At 44.9% G+C, this 17,798-nt stretch overlaps 1 protein-coding gene across 6 annotated transcripts in view; it reads right to left on the bottom strand.

The window, feature by feature from the left end:
- The window catches only part of ATP2B2 (ATPase plasma membrane Ca2+ transporting 2), a 1,084,469-nt gene that overhangs the window by 220,786 nt on the left and 845,885 nt on the right, over positions 1-17,798 (bottom strand). For 4 of the 6 annotated variants that reach the window (XM_090021539.1, XM_090021533.1, XM_090021535.1 and 1 more), the window contains 2 exons: positions 8,101-8,142; positions 3,267-3,431 (listed from right to left, as the gene is read on the bottom strand). In XM_090021539.1, the coding sequence (XP_089877665.1) occupies positions 3,267-3,431; positions 8,101-8,142 (207 nt within the window). The remainder of the gene's footprint in view (positions 1-3,266; positions 3,432-8,100; positions 8,143-17,798) is intronic. The other 2 variants (XM_090021536.1, XM_090021538.1) reach the window with 1 other exon arrangement.

Genomic DNA, 17,798 nt, shown 5'->3' with positions numbered 1-17,798 from the left:
CCATGGGGCCAGAATGTGAATCAGTGCCTGGTAGGGCCTCAATTGATATATTAACCCTGTAATTGCTTTATTATTTTTTAATTAACCCAGTGGTGGGTGTTGCAGAACACTTAGGTGCCCTGCTCCTTTGAAGAGTGGAAACTGCTAGGAAAAGAGCCTTAGCAGTGAGTGGGGAGCCCCAGCTGCTGGTTACCAGGGCAACCAGAGGGAGCTAGTGGCCCACACCTGCCAGCTGACCAGAAGGGGCAGGGCCTGGCTCACATATAAACCCAAGGCTGAGACCAGGGCAGGATTCCCTGCCAGCAGCCAAGGGAGAAGGAGCTCTCCCAGGGCAACCTAAGGGGAGAGGCCTGACTGTAGGTACAGCCTCTGATACTGGTGAGGGATGGAGCACCTTTGGTGTGGCTTGAATGATGTTATAGCCCAGGGGCTTGTGTTTTGTTTACTATTTAAGACCGGTGGCTTGGGTGAGGCTATTAGGGGATGGAGGGGAGGAGGCCTCATAGGGGACCCACAGCAGTGTGGGGACCCCAGTGCCAGAGAAGGTGCAGCATTTTGGGGTGCACCGACTCTGGTGCCAGAGAGGGTGCAGCACTTTGCAGGGCTGCAGAGAGCCCAAGCACCAGTGGAGGCACAGTGCGAGCCAGGGGCTGCGGAGAGCCGAAGCACCAGTGGAGGCGCAGTGCGAACCAGGGGCTGCAGAGAGCCCAAGCACCAGTGGAGGCACAGTGCGAGCCAGGGGCTGCGGAGAGCCCGAGCACCAGTGGAGGCACAGTGCGAACCAGGGGCTGCAGAGAGCCCAAGCGCCAGCGGAGGCACAGTGCGAGCCAGGGGCTGCGGAGAGCCCGAAGAGGACCAGGGGGCCAAATTGTAACAAGGCCCAGACCAAACAGCGTTAGTTCCATCTGCAAGGCTGGAGGCGTGGTAAAGGGGCGGTTTGGAGCCACGCATAGCCCATAAGGCTATGGTGCCCCGAAACACTCATTGCAGAATGGGATCCACAAGGGGTCCAGGAGCCCATGGGGTCAGCGTACAGCAAAACTGTGACCAAGGTGACATAAAGGCAGCCTCCCTAATATATATTTACCAGTAAAGACGTGGTGGATGAGAATCGAGGGTTCTCATTGGGCCAACTTGGCACGGTAAGGGGGCTTTGGGGAGATCATGGCCATCCTGCAGGACCCCACCATGACAGCAGGGATTGTTACAGGTCTGGTGGGGCTGAATTGACGAATAACCAGCCAGACACCTAAGGGAACACTGAGTCTGACTCAAAGGCCAGAAGTCCTCTTTTATATTGGGAGGACTGTTATTTAGTCAGGAGAATATTGACACAAGCACGAGAGGCTCCTCGGCATTGAAGATCCTAGAACTCAAAAATCAGGACTGAGAGTCTGTGTCTGTGGTTGGGACATGGCTTCCAGTGTCTGGGTATTTTTGTTCCCTCTTTATTTAGGACCAGTCCTATGACCTTAAATGTAGGCTGGCATATGGACAGGGTGAAGAGAATGCAAGAGCCCTGCAAGAAAAGCCATCCACATGCAGAGCTCCAACTACCATTTGGAACTTTCTACTTATTTAAATAAAATCAAGACATGGTGGGCAAGATTAGAAGGGTGGCTCCCAAGTCCATGTACTAAGGCCAAGCAGTTGGCCTACAAGCCCAAGACTGTTGAAGTCTCAGGCTCTTGAGCTTGGTGGTACTGGACCTATCTCCAGTGCCAGGTACAACGTTCAAAGTTCAATTATAAAAAATCCCTAAATCTGAACACAGAATTGTTTATCTATCTTCCAGGTATAAGAAACTGAGTTAAAATAACTTCTGGTAGGCTAGAGTGACAAAATTTGAAAGGACAGCCAATATTACATGGATGACTTAATATGTGAACTTTCCCAACAAGTGAATCTTTACCAGAAAAACACAAGAGGGCTTGTCTACACATGCCTCTATGGTGCCACTGTTACCATACCATCATTTAGTACTTCCAAGTATTAAATGATGGCATGGTAGAAACCCATAGTGTGCTGTACCAGTGGTGCATGGTTATTTTTAGCAGCTATGTCACCATAGCAATACACAATAGCAAGGGAGTGAGTTGTTATGACGATGTAATGGTGGTGTTATGGTTTTTGCCTGCACATGAGCAGAGAGTACCACAAGTCAGAGTATATCCAGATAGGACACGGAAGTTGGCATTTGTGAATATAATAAGATTTTAGAACAGCTTATTTACTGATATAGCTGAACTTACAAGACTGTTTTTAAGTACTTTTATCATTCCAGTAAAATCATTTATATCTTTGCACTACAAAACACTGTCAACAGCGATTTATTTTTCATCCTTTTTTGAAAGAATGGCATAAAAGTATGTCACATTTGGGGCAAAAAAATTACTAAGTGGGGCAGGGAAGCAAAAATTATGCCAGAGACCATAGAGGAAGAATAGAATATCACAGAGATCCTGAGAAATTATTATAGATTTTGGAGGAACATTCTCAGAAGTCTTGATGGCACAGAAAATTAAATAGAGTAATTACTGCACATGGGAACAGTGACTAGGAGAAGCTGCACTTCATTCTGATTCAAATATACAAAACAATCCAAGTTACTTAAAGCTTCTAGTCTCTAAGTTTCTAAACTAGAAGAGTATTAAGTGAGAAAAGAGAGTTTTAGAAGAAAAAGATCTTCAGTATTCTAGGGCGTGTCTGCATGAGACATTTAGGGCATGCAAAACTAATACACTCCACAGCAGGATAGCACCAGTTCTACCCTGTTGCAGAATTTCTTCATGTACAGCAGGGCATGTGTAGATGCCAACCCGGCTAGCTGGGGCACAAGGGTTCTTCAGTGCTGGGGCTGCCTGCCAGCTAGCCCTACACTGAAGGACCCTTGTGCCCCAGCCAGCACCTCTGCAGAACACTGAGCCTGGTCAGAGCAGCCCCAAGCTGGCAGGCTGACCCCTCTCCCCCCCATGTCCCCTGCCAGTCAGAGCTGCTGCAACCAGGCTCAGTGTTCTGCACTTCCAGGTGCATGTGTAAACTGCCCGCCCAGAAGCTTCTGGGGAAGCAATACAGTGCAAAGCAATACACTCCACAATGTATTACTGCCCCCTAATGACACAAGTAGACATTCCCCTATAGTACAATGGCCATTTATTTCTAAATAATCTTTTAATTAAACACAATCTCTTAGAACAAATTCAGAGGAAATTATTGCGATGTGGTACCCTTTATAATATGTTATCTAGCCAGTTACCCATTCATACCTGCTTTTCCTATCTGGACTGCCAGTTTGGTCAGCTTTCCCTGAAGGACAGATTTCTCTTTTTTATGCATGTTAGCTTTCTTCTTGTCTTTGTCATCTCCATCTCCCCCTTCTGCACTCTTCAGTGGTTGCATCTCCATGGCAGCAGCTCCATCCTGCTGCTTGGCTAACAATGTAAAAGAAAACTGTTACTCCAGAACTTTTATTTTATATCATTTTTATTGAATTGAGAGGGTAAGAGCCCTAATGTAGGAACCAGTTCTACATGTTTGATTACCTATGAATATATTCAGCAGAATATTCAGTAAACCAATCCTGCAGCCAAATAACCATGTGCAGATCTACCAGGTAGGTGTGTGTGTGTGTGTGTGTGTGTGTTTGTCTGTCTGTAGACCACCTACAAAGTCCTGCCGTCTGATTTACAGATAACAGTATCTCAAGATTACAGTATTCCTTAAATTGTCCCCAAAATTAATACACTACCTTTATATTTATTGCCTAAAAACTAAGCTATTAGGCATAGATGAAAAATGATGGTTTTCATCCTTTAAAGTTCCAAGCTATATAAGAAATTCTCGAGAATACCTCACTTAGAATACTAAGTAAACTTTATCTTGGCATCTAAAGTGTCAATTTTTTTAAGGGCAACCATGTTTAAGTATCTGTGTATGTGTTTTAGAAAGATAAAATTACATGAAATGGAATGAGATGAGAAATCTTTTTGGTTCAAATTTGGCATTTACTACCATTTTTTTTAATGAAATACCCTGATTTGACCTGAAAATTGAAGTTTTCTTCAAGTATAAGCCGTCCTTTTATTTAATAGTCATCACCACAGAAGTTTGAGAGTTTATCTAATCAGTTTTGAGTCCATCTCACACCTTGTAGGAATGCATCTAAATAATCTTTGGGGAAACAAAAAGGTATATCTTACTAATTTGTTTATTTGGCAGGTTCTAAAGCAAGCCCGGAGCTGATTTCTCTGGCATAATCAAAAAGCAATTAAAACTTCACTAAAGAGGAAGCAGCATGTTTACATTAATGGATTTTGAGAATATGCATTCCATTAGAAACTCCTAATACTCTTAGGGCATGTGTAGACAAACTAGGCCCTAAATTGAAGCAGTGGGTTTTTAAAACCCCCCCGTTTTTCTTTTTTTCATACATACATATACATATATGATAGATATGCATTCTCTTCCCTTCCCCAATTATTTCTGGCTTTTCTTTCTCTTCCTCTCTATTCCCTACAGACAAGCATAAGCGAGCTCAGACAAGATAAGCTTTAACATTTTTATTTTGGTAGCAAGTTTTTGGTTTTGCATATCCACTGTTTTATATTGTATTATTATTAGGTTTGTATCGATTCTTACTGTTGTATATTTTATATTATCATTTTTGTATTGATTGTTATTGTTTCATATGGATATTGTATGGTTTAGACCTGTTTGTAAGTGAACCAAAGTAATGTCAAGTTTCCATTTTGTATGGCAAGTCTCCTCTGCCCAGGCATCCCCCTGTTGCAACTGTACGAGTCACATACCCCTCCCATGTAAACTGGTTCCCGGATGAATGAGAGTGATTGGGAATGACTGAAATACAATGGTAGCAGGCCTCTACTGAATGGCCTGTAAAGACCGGGCCATCACCTCACATTGACTCATCCAGGAACACGGACCTCACTCAGGAACAGAGACAAGACCAGCATTTGAAAGACAATGACCCTGCAGAACCAGCAACTCCACCATTGTACCCCCACCATTACAGACACCCAAAACTGCACATCCCTACATAGAGCACACATGCTCAGTATGCCAGTGGCTGACCCTTGCCTGGGCATGCCTCCTGTCACTAGGGTCACACAAGGTCTGCCCGTATAAAAAGGGGCAGTGAAAACAGACCCAGTGGGATGCCCTCTCCATCTGGACCAGCACCATGCCACACCACCCATCCACCCAGAGGCCCTGGTGGCAACCCCACTCTGGACAACACCTACTGGACAAGGATCCCTTTCCAGCCTGGATAGGTAGCTATCAACCCCCCACCCCTTCTTCAGCCAAGGACTTGGACTCTGCTTCTCTTCCCTACCTGGACTCCAACCATTCCACTGAGTCTCTTTCTCCTGCTGCCATCGTGAGTTCATGTGTGTGTGTGTGAACCAATAACTTCATGGGGCTGTGTAGTGTGTTGTCTGTGTAATAAAACTGTTATTTGGACCCCTAAGTTGGGTTTTGTTTTACTACGGTTCTGGCCCTGCTCCAATCTCTGCTTCTCTAACGTCTGTCTCATTTCTCCCTCCCCTGCTTCTGGCTCACCACCACCTCCAATACCTGATCTGAGCTCCTCTCTGCCTCCAAACCCGCTGTTTCTTTGCCACTGCCTTTTCCTTTTCCCCTGAGCAACCAGGTTTCTGCCTCAGTTTCTTTCCTGGCTGTCTCCTCCTTGCCACCACTTATCTGCCCCTCCCCTCCCCCCAATATCTCAGCTGTCTGCCTCTGTTTCCAGCCCCAGGCTACCTTAAATAAACACAAGCATCAGTTCCTCAGCCAGCTTCTCTATACTCTACTGGTTCTAATCCTGGTTCTGGCAACTTTCACTCCCTACACTTAAACTCTCTCTTTCTCACCTGAACTTTCCCCCAAGTATCCCAGGCACACACATACACACTGTACCATCCAAGTTAAGAACTTACCTGTGTGCATGTGTTGGTGGTTTGTATGTGTGTGAACTGGTGAGTGTGCATGTGTATATATATGGCATTGTGTGCATGATATATGAATTAGTGAACTGTGTCTAACTTTTGGGGGGATATAGTATATGTGCTTGAATTGGTGAGAAGTATGCATGTGCCTAGGCTGGTTTGGATGTGTATGTGCCTGAGCTGGTAGTGTGTGTGTGTATGCACCAAATTGATTTGTATGTTTGTATATGTGCAATTGTGTCACACCCTCCTGTCTAACAACGCAATATTGAGATCCCGAGAGTTGGCCTGACCCCTACAAATTTAGGGTGAAGTAAATCCCTGTGTGATGTAGACCCATGTCTTACCTTCCTCTCCAGTGGTGGGGAAGAGAGGGTGAGATGCCAGAAGGCAGAGAGGTCCCAGGGCTGAGGGGAGGGGGAAGCTGGTGCTTCCCTCTATGGCAGTGGCACCTCCACCCCAGGTGGCACCTGCCCACAGGCACCCGGCTCGGGTGCTCCCAGGGGGAACTACAGCTGTGGAGGGAAGGATTGGGTCCCTGTGCAGCTCATGCAGGCAGGCAGGCTCCAGGAAAAAAAATGATCAAGCTCGCCACTTTTTTTTTTCCTTCAGTGAAGCCTGCCTTCCTGGGCTGCTGCCAGTCTGCCTTCATGGGCTTCCTGCACAGTCCCTGAACCACACGGAGCCCGGTGCTTCACTTTGTGGGTGTAGGGCATCAAACTAAAACTCCTCAGAGGTGTTTTAGCTTGCTGCATCCCAAAGTCATTTAAGGTGCATTACACCGCTGAATGTGCTACAGCGGCTGGAATTCACAATACACCGACTCATGCAAACACCAACATCATTAAAGCGGTGCAAAAGCATTTAGCCCACTTTAAAGTGTCATGCACACATGCCTCTTGTTTTGTCTACACACTCCCTTAAATTTTAAATTAATCAACAATGGGTATGTATTTCTGCAGTTACTTTATGACACAAGTCAATGTGTACTGTTTGGCATTGTAACTGCTACATGTAGCCTTATTTACCTTCTTCCTGGAAAAAAAAAAGTAGATTTATACCCCATCAATAGACAATGAAGGATTGTAAGACTTGAGGGGCAAATAGGATTGGGAATATATTAGCAACAGATAGCATAAATCTGGATGTGCAAGAAGAAACCAATAAATGCAAAACAATTTTTGTAATATTAAAGCTTCATATTAGGGGTGTGTAAAGTGGGTCCTATTTGATTTGGATTCAGCCAGTATCAAGGACAGTGATTTGATTTGTTGATTTGGACCACTGTCCCTGATTCTATTTCACTGAATCTGAAGATCTGATGCTGATTCGGACATAGACACAACTTTAAATGTTTTTTCTACATACCCTGAGGTACCAGCATGGTTTGTGAATGCTGCAATGCTGGGGCAGATGAAGCATCTCACAGGAGTGCAGGGCGGGGTCCTCCACATGCTTGGCAGCAAACCCAGAAGTGGATGGGAAATACTTCCGGTCCACTTCTGGTTCTGCCGGGGAGCGTGCTCAGTGATCGGCAGTGGGGGGACCCTGGGTACCCCCCCCGACCCAGGAGGAACCAGTTGCCAAGCCAGGGAGATGAGAAGGGGGGTCCCCAATTCGCTCCCCAGCAGACACGGAAGTGGACAAGAAGTGCTTCTGGTCCACTTCTGGGTTTACTGCTGACCACTCTGGGAAGCCTCCCATGCTTCTGTGGGACACTCCATGAGCCCCAGCATTGCAGCATTCACAAGCTGCCTGCTACCTAGTGGTATGTAGAAAAAACATTTAAAGCTGTGTCTATGTGCAAATCTCTGAATCTTTCTGAATCTCTCTGAATTGATTCGGAGGGTTCTGGTTTGATTCAGAGAGATTAAATGGTCTTGATCTTTCCAATTCAACTCAAATTCAGATGTATTAAAATTCTGAATTTACAAGTTATTTTTCTTGCACTTCCATTATTTTTTGACATGGTTCGCTGCCCAATTTTTAAAAACATTTTTTCATTACAGTGAATGTTTGAACAGATATGATATTTTCTCATATACTGACAAATTACTACTTTACTTACTAAACAGAATCTAATTCTAGGCTAAAAATAAAAACTAACAACCTGCTTAAAATGAAAGAAAGTTACCTTTATTCTGGCTGTTCTCCATATTCCCATCCTGCATTTTGCCTATATGATGAAAAATTGTAACAGACAACAAAGAACAGACAATAAACAATCATCACACAGACAGAATGCCACAATGGGACTTGTGAATGAACATATTTCAAATGCACATTTATGATCAATAGGCATTGTTATGATGTATTTATTTAGCAGCATGAACGTACTAACTAGGACAATCTCAAAGAACTGCAACCACAGAAGTTCAAAATACTTCTGGGTAAAATAGCTAGATTTTTGTTCCTCTCTAGGAATAATAAATGGTAGTGCATACTCTATGGGGAAATGAAAACCCAAAAAGCACATTACTCAGCAAAGAGAATAGACATATTATGGATGTTAGTTGTTATGGGCTGCATTCTATTTCAGCTTTGCACACCCTAAATGGCACTCACTTAGCCACATAATTGCAATTTGGGGCATTTATGCACAGTTATCTTCTGAAATGAAAATGGAGAAGAAAAGTGGCATTTTTTAGCTCAGTAGTACTTGCCCAAGAAATTAAGACCCAAACTCTAGGCTTTCTTCAGCTAGAGGAGATTTGAACTTGCATTTTCTCTTTTTAATAAAATCCTCCAACCAACTGAGAATGGGCGAAGCATTAACTAGAACAGTTCCCAGAACTCCTTTTGGAGCTGGCCAACTGGGAAGAGATGAAGTGTAAAGCCTGGAGGAAAGAAAGAAGCTAGAGAAAGGGTGGTTTAATAAATGCATGCTCCTCTGGAAGGGAGAGAGCCTCAGGTTTTGTCCCTGGCCTCTGTCTCAGTCATGGGCGACTAATTCCTCCTGAGTTAGGGGGACACTAGCCCCCCATGGCTGATAGCGCAGATGTGGAAGTGCCAGCGGCATACCACAGGCACTTCTGGACATGCTGCTGGCATTTCTGGACCAGCATGATCAGCCATGGGGGAACCCTCCCTCCTCCCCCAGTTAGCACAATCGGCTGTGGAGGGACCACAGGGATCACTTCTCCTGGCAACCCCAGTCCCCGGCCGGTGTTCTCAGGGGGGGCACTGGTGCTCTCACCTGCCCCCCTGCCCATCGTCTAAGTGGGGAATACTGCTGCCAGGGAGCATATCAGTGCTTTCAGAGGGTGCATGTGCACCCCCATGGACCCTGTATGCATTGTCACTGGTCTCAGTAGAGCAGAAACTATCCCATTGCTGTTTATTTATATTATCCAATGAATGTAAAATGTTGGCTGCAGAAACACTGTTACAGAAAGGGCTGGAGTGCAGGAACAACTCCCTTTAAGAATAGCAGTCACCTTACTGATCCACCATTATGTGAATCTGATTAAAGGCTGTACATGAATACTTGAATTTGCTTTCCCCACTTGGCCCTACATAATTTTCACTGTGGGCCAGCTCTAGAGATGTGTGAAGCTTATGATGTGACCTGGAGGTTAGAGTACTTTCCTTGGAAGTGGGAGATGCAAATTAAAAACCTCTCTGATTGAAGGGGGCCTGGCATGGTGGAATCCAGAGGGTGTATGGTGATACAGTTACAACTCCCTTTTGAACCATGCTGTGGGAGTGACATCTGGGAACATTTTTATCAGGTGTTCTCCAACAGTCCAGGAGTAGGCTTAGGGAAGAGAAGCATGCTTGGTGCTGGTGCTGCCCCTGGCTGAGTCCAGCTCCCCATACAGCCTAGCTCGAGTGGGGCACAAGTGGCTCTTGAGTTCCCATTGTCCCTGCTCCATCCAGGGACAGCAGCAACAATGGACAGAGTGGGAAGGGGAGGGAACGGGAAGGGAGGGGGGAGGGGAGAGAAGGAACATATCACTAAGCATAGAGGGGAAGAGATAGTGTGCTGAGAGAGGAAGGGGGGTTCTTACCTGATTCAGGGACCTTAAAAAGTTCCTGTCTGCTGCTCCCATGGCATAGTCTGCCTACCTTACTGGAGGTGGGAGATTTGGGAGGAGAGGCACAGACACACCTGCAGCACTGGTCAATATTCCTGAACCTGTCTTTAAAAGAACCTGGAACCATCCATGGTGCCCCTAGAATCCAGATCTACCATTGCCTGGGTTTGTGCCCTAAAAACTAGGCCCGTTAAAAGGTAGAATGATTACTGTCATTTCCCTCTTTCATTTTACTTCTAGCAGGTGTGTATATATCTGAGCAATAATATTCTGTCTCAGGTGGAGATAGAAGCCTAATTTGTTATAAGTGCTAAATTTGCAGTTACATCACTATGTAAGTAACACATAGGTGTGTAAAGGTGCGATAGGACTTAGGATATATCTATCCTACAGAAAATGTTTTACCATTTAGACCTGTATTTTTCAAATGTAATCACATTCAGCCTTTTGGAGTAAATATGCAATGTCAAAGCCATCAATTGAATTTTTGAGATGTTGAGAAGTCATTAAGAAGTATGTAGGACGTAAGAACGGCAAAAGAGCAGTTGAAGCACCAGCAGTTCAGCAATCAACATCACAAATTAATGGTTTTAATTTTTTTTCAAAACTTGGACACGATAGGTCTTATGAATTATCTTTAGTGATGTGCCCACTTCTTAAACTGAACAACATTTGAGTCTATAAATTTTATATGCACACATGTACCATGGGTCTCCAGCACCCGAGGACCAATGCTTGCATTTAAACCTCGCCCCCATCTATGGCTGATGGCTGAGCGGTGGGGAAGGGAGTCCCCTGGCAGCCGATCGATGAGCCCAGAAACACTGGAAGTGCTACCAGGCGACCAAGTACCCCTTGGAGGGCCCAGCCAGTGCCACTCCACGCTGATGCCCAGAGGCATGCCCTCCCCTCCCCCACTTTGGTACTACAGCGGTAGTCTCTTATCTTCAATCTTTTGTTGAGTGCTAATATAAATACATGCAAACATATTAGTTAATATAACATTACAATAAGGAAGATGAGGAGGTATGGCATTTTCTTGATAATTCTGGCCCTTTCTTATTAGAATATGGTTCAAGAGAGCATACTATCATCTTTGAAGTGGGATCAGCTGTTCTGGGATGTGTCCCTGTACAACTGATCTACTTCATTGGTGTCTAAAGATATTGCTTGAGTCCTAGTTGCACCAGGTTGGGTATCATTCTCAGGACATCAGGAGCCCAACGCTGTAGGACAATGGCCCCAGGTGCCACGCCCTGACTCAGGGCATGGCAGCCTGATATATGCACCATGGGAATTGCCTACAGAGCAATTCCTGGAGCACATATCTACAAGCGCACCCCAGCAGGGGAATTTCCATGGTGCACAATAAGTAAACAGAGGTCTTTTAATTTAAGACATCACAAACTGACAATTTTTGGTTGTGGCAATATTTTTGGGCACTTGGAGCATGACAATGAGCGAGGATGTCTGTTTCCTTGTAACTTGTTCCACCATAAAAAATGTCATGGCAGTACAAGGGTGATAGTTGTTTGCACCCAGGGTGCCTGTATGTACATGAGTGTAGAGGCTGCTCAGATGTACTATAATTACACCATGTCAAAGCAGACATGACTACTCAAGTGGCAATTACCATGCTCATGAAGCTTCCTGAGTCTTGTGTATCAGTGTCCCAGAGCTTCAAAATGTCAGTGGGGGCATTACTAAGCAGTAACTAATCAGGCATAAATTTGATACCTGCATGATGTAGACACGCCCAAATAAGACCTAGTTGGGAACCTCTTCTTTTCTTTTGCGACTAACACCTTGTGATTTGGGGGAAGGTGAAAAGAAAACCCTAACAATTATAGTAACAGCAGAGGAAAAAAAATTCTTCTTGGCACTATGTGGCAACTATTAAAGCCTAGAAGTACAGGACAGCCAAACACTTCCCTCTCTGCACTGAGACCTGGGGACCGCAAACTACATTTAGGGTGCATCACACACCCTAAATGGAGAACCAGAATTCCTCTTCCAGTCAGTCTATCCCCCCCCTAAACTTGTCCTGGCTCTTTAAGCTTGTTTCATAACCAAGCCAGTTGTGGAGCTCTGCTCTGTTTTCCTGCTGCTGAGCAGGGTCCTTTACAATTTCCACCTGCTCCAGGCTACAGAGCTCTTTTCATGGTCTCCAAGCGATGTGGGTAGCTGAGCAGGTCCCCCATGACTCCAACTGTTGGTCCTTATGGAACACTCCAGGCACAGCTATTCTAAGGGACAGATCCAGACAGAGGGCAGTGGTGTGATTGCATCCCCCCTTCCACCATTGCTGATGTCCCCGGGTAATGTGCACAGCCACTCCCTACAGCTGAAGACCCTGGGCTGGATGGGTGGGCACAAGAAGAGGTACCCATCCGTCACTGTCACTATTCCCATTTGACCTGGGTATGGGGCATGACCCTAGAGCTGCTCTTGACCCACTCCAACTGCAGACTTCAGGGAGTGGCTACCCAGAATGCCAGTCTTCAGCTGTGGACAGCAGCAGCAGTAGGCAGATTTCCTCTTCCTGTACCTGCTCCCTGCCAAGCCCTCCACCACACCCTCTGCTGGATGGAAAAGAGGACTTGGAAGGAGAAACCTGCTCCCCACCACCACCACTGTCCCCACCTGACACAGGCATAGAAGAAGCTGCAGAGACAATCTTTTATGGCAGCCCTTCAGATATTTGAAGACTGCTATGATGTTCCCTCTTAACTGCCTTTTCTGCAAGCAGAACATGCTTATTTCTTTCAACCTCAGGTAACAAGAGCCCCAGAGCAGCAGAGGTTTGAAGCTACATCTCCAGTTTCCCTGAAAAGTGCTTTATGCACCAGGCCACATTCTAGATAATGCCTATAATGTTCTCTAAACTCTCTCGAAGCTGAACTAAGAGAAAGTCAGGAGGGGCAGCCAGGTGTGGCCAAGAGGAGGATAAGTCAGAGGAAAGATGACAGTGAGATGGGTAGTGCTCTGGAATGCAAACAACCCAGATATAATTAACCTAGACCACGGTTGGCCGTGGGGCAAGCCTAGCCTATAGCCTAATGATTAGAGTTATCCATAGGAGTGGTCACTGGCCAAGTCAGGACCTAAGTCAGGACCTCCTGCCAGCTCACCAAAACTCCCTAAGTGGCCCCCGTGTGCAGCTAGGCAGCTGAAATGAAACTGCCAAGGGAGCAGAGTTCAGGACTGGGACAGGTGGGTGAGGTTGGGATCACAGGGCAGTGACAGCATTGGGCCAGGACTCAGCTGTGATCCACTGCCCATACATTCCTACAATGGGTGTGGGTTCTGTGGGCAGGGGTGTGCACAGGGTGGATTGTAATTAGGCCCAGGCCTGGACCCCAGCCCTGCACTATCACAACCCCAAGATTTTGAACTCAGGCCTGGATGCAGCTCTCCACCTTCCTGCAGCCCCATCCCATCTGCTTGGTCACATGACATGTGTCCTGGCGAGGCTCTGGGATCATGGGATGGTGACAGCACAAGGCCAGGGCACAAAGCAGAGCCACAATCTTCTCCCAGCATATCCCTGCCCACAAAGCCTATGCCCATCACAGGATGTGAGGGGAACAGCTCTGCCCCAGGCCCTGATGCCACACTGTCACTGCCCCACAGTTCCACCCTGTGATCCCAGGCTTGCCCACCCATGCTTCTCCCAAACACCACTCCATGCTTGTTTATGGGCCCATCCCAGATGCTAGGACTGCTCAGGTCCTGCCTCTGGTGGTAGATGTGGGGCAGATGGGCCAGAGTGCCCAGGCAGCGGGGGCAGGTCCAGCAGCAGCAGCACCCATAAGAAGCTGCCACTGCCAGTGCCACCAGGAAGTAACTCCAGCTGCTGCACCACCCTAGCCCTGCTGTGCACCCAGGACAGGGCCAAGGGATACACTGTGGGCGAGACAAAATCCCTTGCTGGGCCAGATCTGGCCCACAGGCCATATTATGCGTAAAACAAAATGCGTAAAATGTCTTGGGAACAAGGCATAAACCATGTATTGGCCAATTATTAGCATTACGGGCAAAGCTACTTGAGAATTGTCTTTCAAATCCTAGTAGTTACAAACTGCTTTATGTTCAGAAGAATGAAGATCAATAGCCCCATTACATTTTTATCCAAACTAGTCTCACTATAAATATTTTTATTATTCATGTAGAGAACATAGCTTTTTAGAGGGGCAGAGCATTAGAGTAATGTAGCTGTAATATTCCAGGAAAAGTATGAGAGGTAAGTTTATTTCATTAGGCCAGCTATAAAACTGGTAACAATATGTTATTTTATTATGTTTTATTGAACCAGGTATATACCTGGTCCAATAAAAGACATGACAAAAAAAAACCCCTCAACTCTCACTGGAGGAAGTGGGGGGAGGTAAAACATGGGGATTACCACTGCCTTGATAAATTAGAGTTTGCCTGTGGAATCTGAGTAGTGGAGTACTCAAATATCATAATCAGCTGCATAATAACAGCCTTATTTGTAAAATAATGTGTTTGATAAGCATTTTTCAAATGCGCTCCAATTTTCTCTTTCCTATACGTGTATTGTCAAGACAACCTTAAATCTACCAACAGAATGGTGGATTACTTAATTTTTGTCAGACTCTTTTGAAATATTTCATAAGCCTTGGTCTTCATTACTAAGTTTATCTCATGCCTATGTTTTATCATGGTCACTGTTTCACCTTTTCAAGATCACTAGTTATTTATTATTAATTACAAAAACCATTAATTTAAAACAGGGCTTAAACTCAGATTCCTGGGGTGCCAGTTATTAACTTCCTTCAAATTTTGCAATATTGTAAATTTTTACTCGTCATCTCATTTGTGAAATGATTTTACATTCATGACTTTTCTTTTCATAAAAGTCATCAATAGTTCCTACTTCTCCTGAGCAAGTTTATTGAGAGATTGTCACTTTTATACCCAGTGAAAAGAATATTATTCAGGGGAAACAATAGCAAGTAAAACTGTCTATTAAAAACTATGTTAAAGATGCCTCAAGGTCCAGATGCTCTCTTTTTTGTGGTATTAGAACTATCATCTGCTTGATGAACTACTATTCAATTAGGTGGATCTTCATCACTAAATTTTTCAACAAAAAGCTATTATCTTTTATCTTGGTAACATCAATGACATGCAAAAGAATGAGCTGTCACCTATCATCCTTGGCCAAAAGCAGTCTTAATATTTTACAATAAGTAACAATGAGGTACTTGAAAACTGCCCATTCAGATATCTGTCTGTAAATAATAGCTAACAATCACATAGCATGAGACACAAGAGAATAGATTAATCAAGTAATTTGTACACTCAAATTGTATGGTTATGTGTTGCAGAGCACATAGGTACCCTGCTCCTATGGAAAGTGGAAACTGCTACGGAAAGAGCCCTAGCAGTAAGTAAAGAGCCCAGCTGCAGGTTGATAGGGTAACCGGAGTGTATTAGTGGCCCACACCCGCCAGCAGTCAGCTGACCAGAAGGGGCAGGGCCTGGCTCCTATATAACTCCCAGGCTGAGGCCAGGCAGGGAGTTCCCTGTTGGCAGCCAAGAGGGAGGGAGCTCTGCCTGAGTGAGGAAAAGGAAGAGGCCTGAATGACTGAGCAATGCAATACTGGTGAGAGTTGGAGATACCCTGGAGTGGCTCGAATGTTGTTATAGCCAGATAGCTTAGATTTATGTTATAGCCAAGGGGCTTGTGTTTTGTTTACTGTTAGACTGGTGGTTTGGGTGAGGCTATTAGGGGTTGGAGGAGGCCTCACAGGGGACCCATGGCGGCATGGGATTCCCAGCCCCAGGTGAAGGGGACAGCACAAGAGGCCCCAGGCAAAGGGGGCAGTGATTGACAAGTGCCTGTGGGATGCGGTGAGAGACAAGGCTGTGGAAAGCCAGAGCGCCTGTGGGGCACGGTGACACAGACAAGTACTGCGGTTAAGACCGAACAATGTCCAGTACATCTGCGAGGCTTGGGGTGTGGTATAGGGGTGGTTGGAGTCATGCATAGCCCATAAGGCCAGGGTGCACAGAACCCCATTATAGAAAGAAGACAATTGATAGCAGGAGCACCGTGGCCAAGAGGACGAAAGGCAGCCTGCCTTTAAATATATATAAGATCAACACGTGGTGGGCGAGATTCGAGGGTGCTTTTAAGCGAACTTGGCATGGTAAGGAGGCGCTAGGGGAGATCATGGCCACCCCTAGGACCCCACTCCATGACATTATATAGTAACCAAAACATCAAAAGGTGATGCTTAGCATATTCTAAAGCCCTGATTCTCAAATATGTATCATTATTAATCACTTATGAAGATATGGATGGAAAATATTCCTTTCCAACCACCCAATACTGATTTTATTCCTTTCCTTCAGACACAAGATTTCATGAATCAGCCACAACTACAATTAGGAATATTAATAAACAAGAATTTAAATAAAATTGCCCTACTGTAATTGTTGAGGTTGCTAGGTTATATCCTGTCCCAGTTTGCCTTTATTCTACTTGTATGCATTCCATTCTGATTCAGGGTCAACATTAGGAAAAACTTTCTCACAGTCAGGGTGTCCAGACTGTGGAATAAGCTCCCTTCAGAGGTGATGCAATCATCTACCCTTGAAATTTTCAAAAGGAAACTAGACAGTCATCTTGCTGGGGTCACCTGACCCTCAGTTATCTTTCCTGCTTGATGCAGGGGGCTGGACCCGAAGATCTTCCAAGAACCCTTCTGGCCCTACAATCTATGAATTATAAGTTGTAGTGGAATATCAAAGATGTGTCAGATTCCCATAATTTATTTATGTTATGAAGCTTGGGAGAGGTGGAGTGGTTAGCACCAGAGGTTTTCTACTATATGAATTTTGATGTGAATTATTTTTCCTTATCTTTTAAAAAACATTCTCTCTCTCTCTCTATTTGTAACATGACAGGACACCTCCCAGCCAAGGTTCTTATCACAAAAATAGTTAACAAATTCAAATTCACTTTGTAAGTAAACCAATTTTATAAAGAGACCATGAGGTAGGATACTCATATCCTATGGCAGGTATTACAGATATACTTGATATCACACATAATTACCAAGCTCATTAAGAGTAGCTTAGGAACTGAATACTTGTTGGCAATTCCTTTTGTAAAACTTTGTAGCAGAAAGTTTAATTTATACTCTAATTATATCCCCTTGTTCTTCATATAGAAACGAAATGCACAGTACTATAATTATTCTTCAGAATGTATCATCTTACAATGGAAATGAATTTTAGCTCCCTCAGTGCCAAGCCAACCTAAAGCTACAGGCAAATGATCAGCGAGATGCAGCAAATCTATATGCAGAAAAATGTGATAAGTGAAATTTCTAATAGTTCTTTTATACTCAGTGGTGTCAGATGCATTGGTTTAACAAAATCAAGACTAATAACAATGCAGTAATTCCAATATCACTATATAAATTAATCAACTTTAGAGAAATCTTTTCTGTTTAGAAAAAATATTTCTAGGTAGTTCAACCAACACGGGTTCATCAGTGGCAGGTCCTGTCAGACCAACCTGGTGGCCTTTTACGATCAGATCATCAGATCATTAGATGCAGGGGTAGCAGTGGACATAGTCTTCCTGGACTTTCAGAAGGCCTTCAACACTCTCTCACCCTGTTCTCATTAAGAAACTGGGGGGCTGTGGTGTAGACACCCACACAGTCAAATGGGTCGCCAACTGGCTGGAGGGCCGCACCCAGAGGGTGGTAGTGGATGGGTCCTTCTCAACCTGGAGGGATGTGGGCAGTGGGGT

This window comes from Crocodylus siamensis, chromosome 11, assembly GCF_052110815.1.
Source record: "Crocodylus siamensis isolate JL-2025a chromosome 11, ASM5211081v1, whole genome shotgun sequence".
Classification (NCBI taxonomy): domain Eukaryota; kingdom Metazoa; phylum Chordata; order Crocodylia; family Crocodylidae; genus Crocodylus; species Crocodylus siamensis.
Note: the sequence above shows the minus strand (reverse complement) of the source record. Positions and strands in the feature narration are given on the sequence as shown.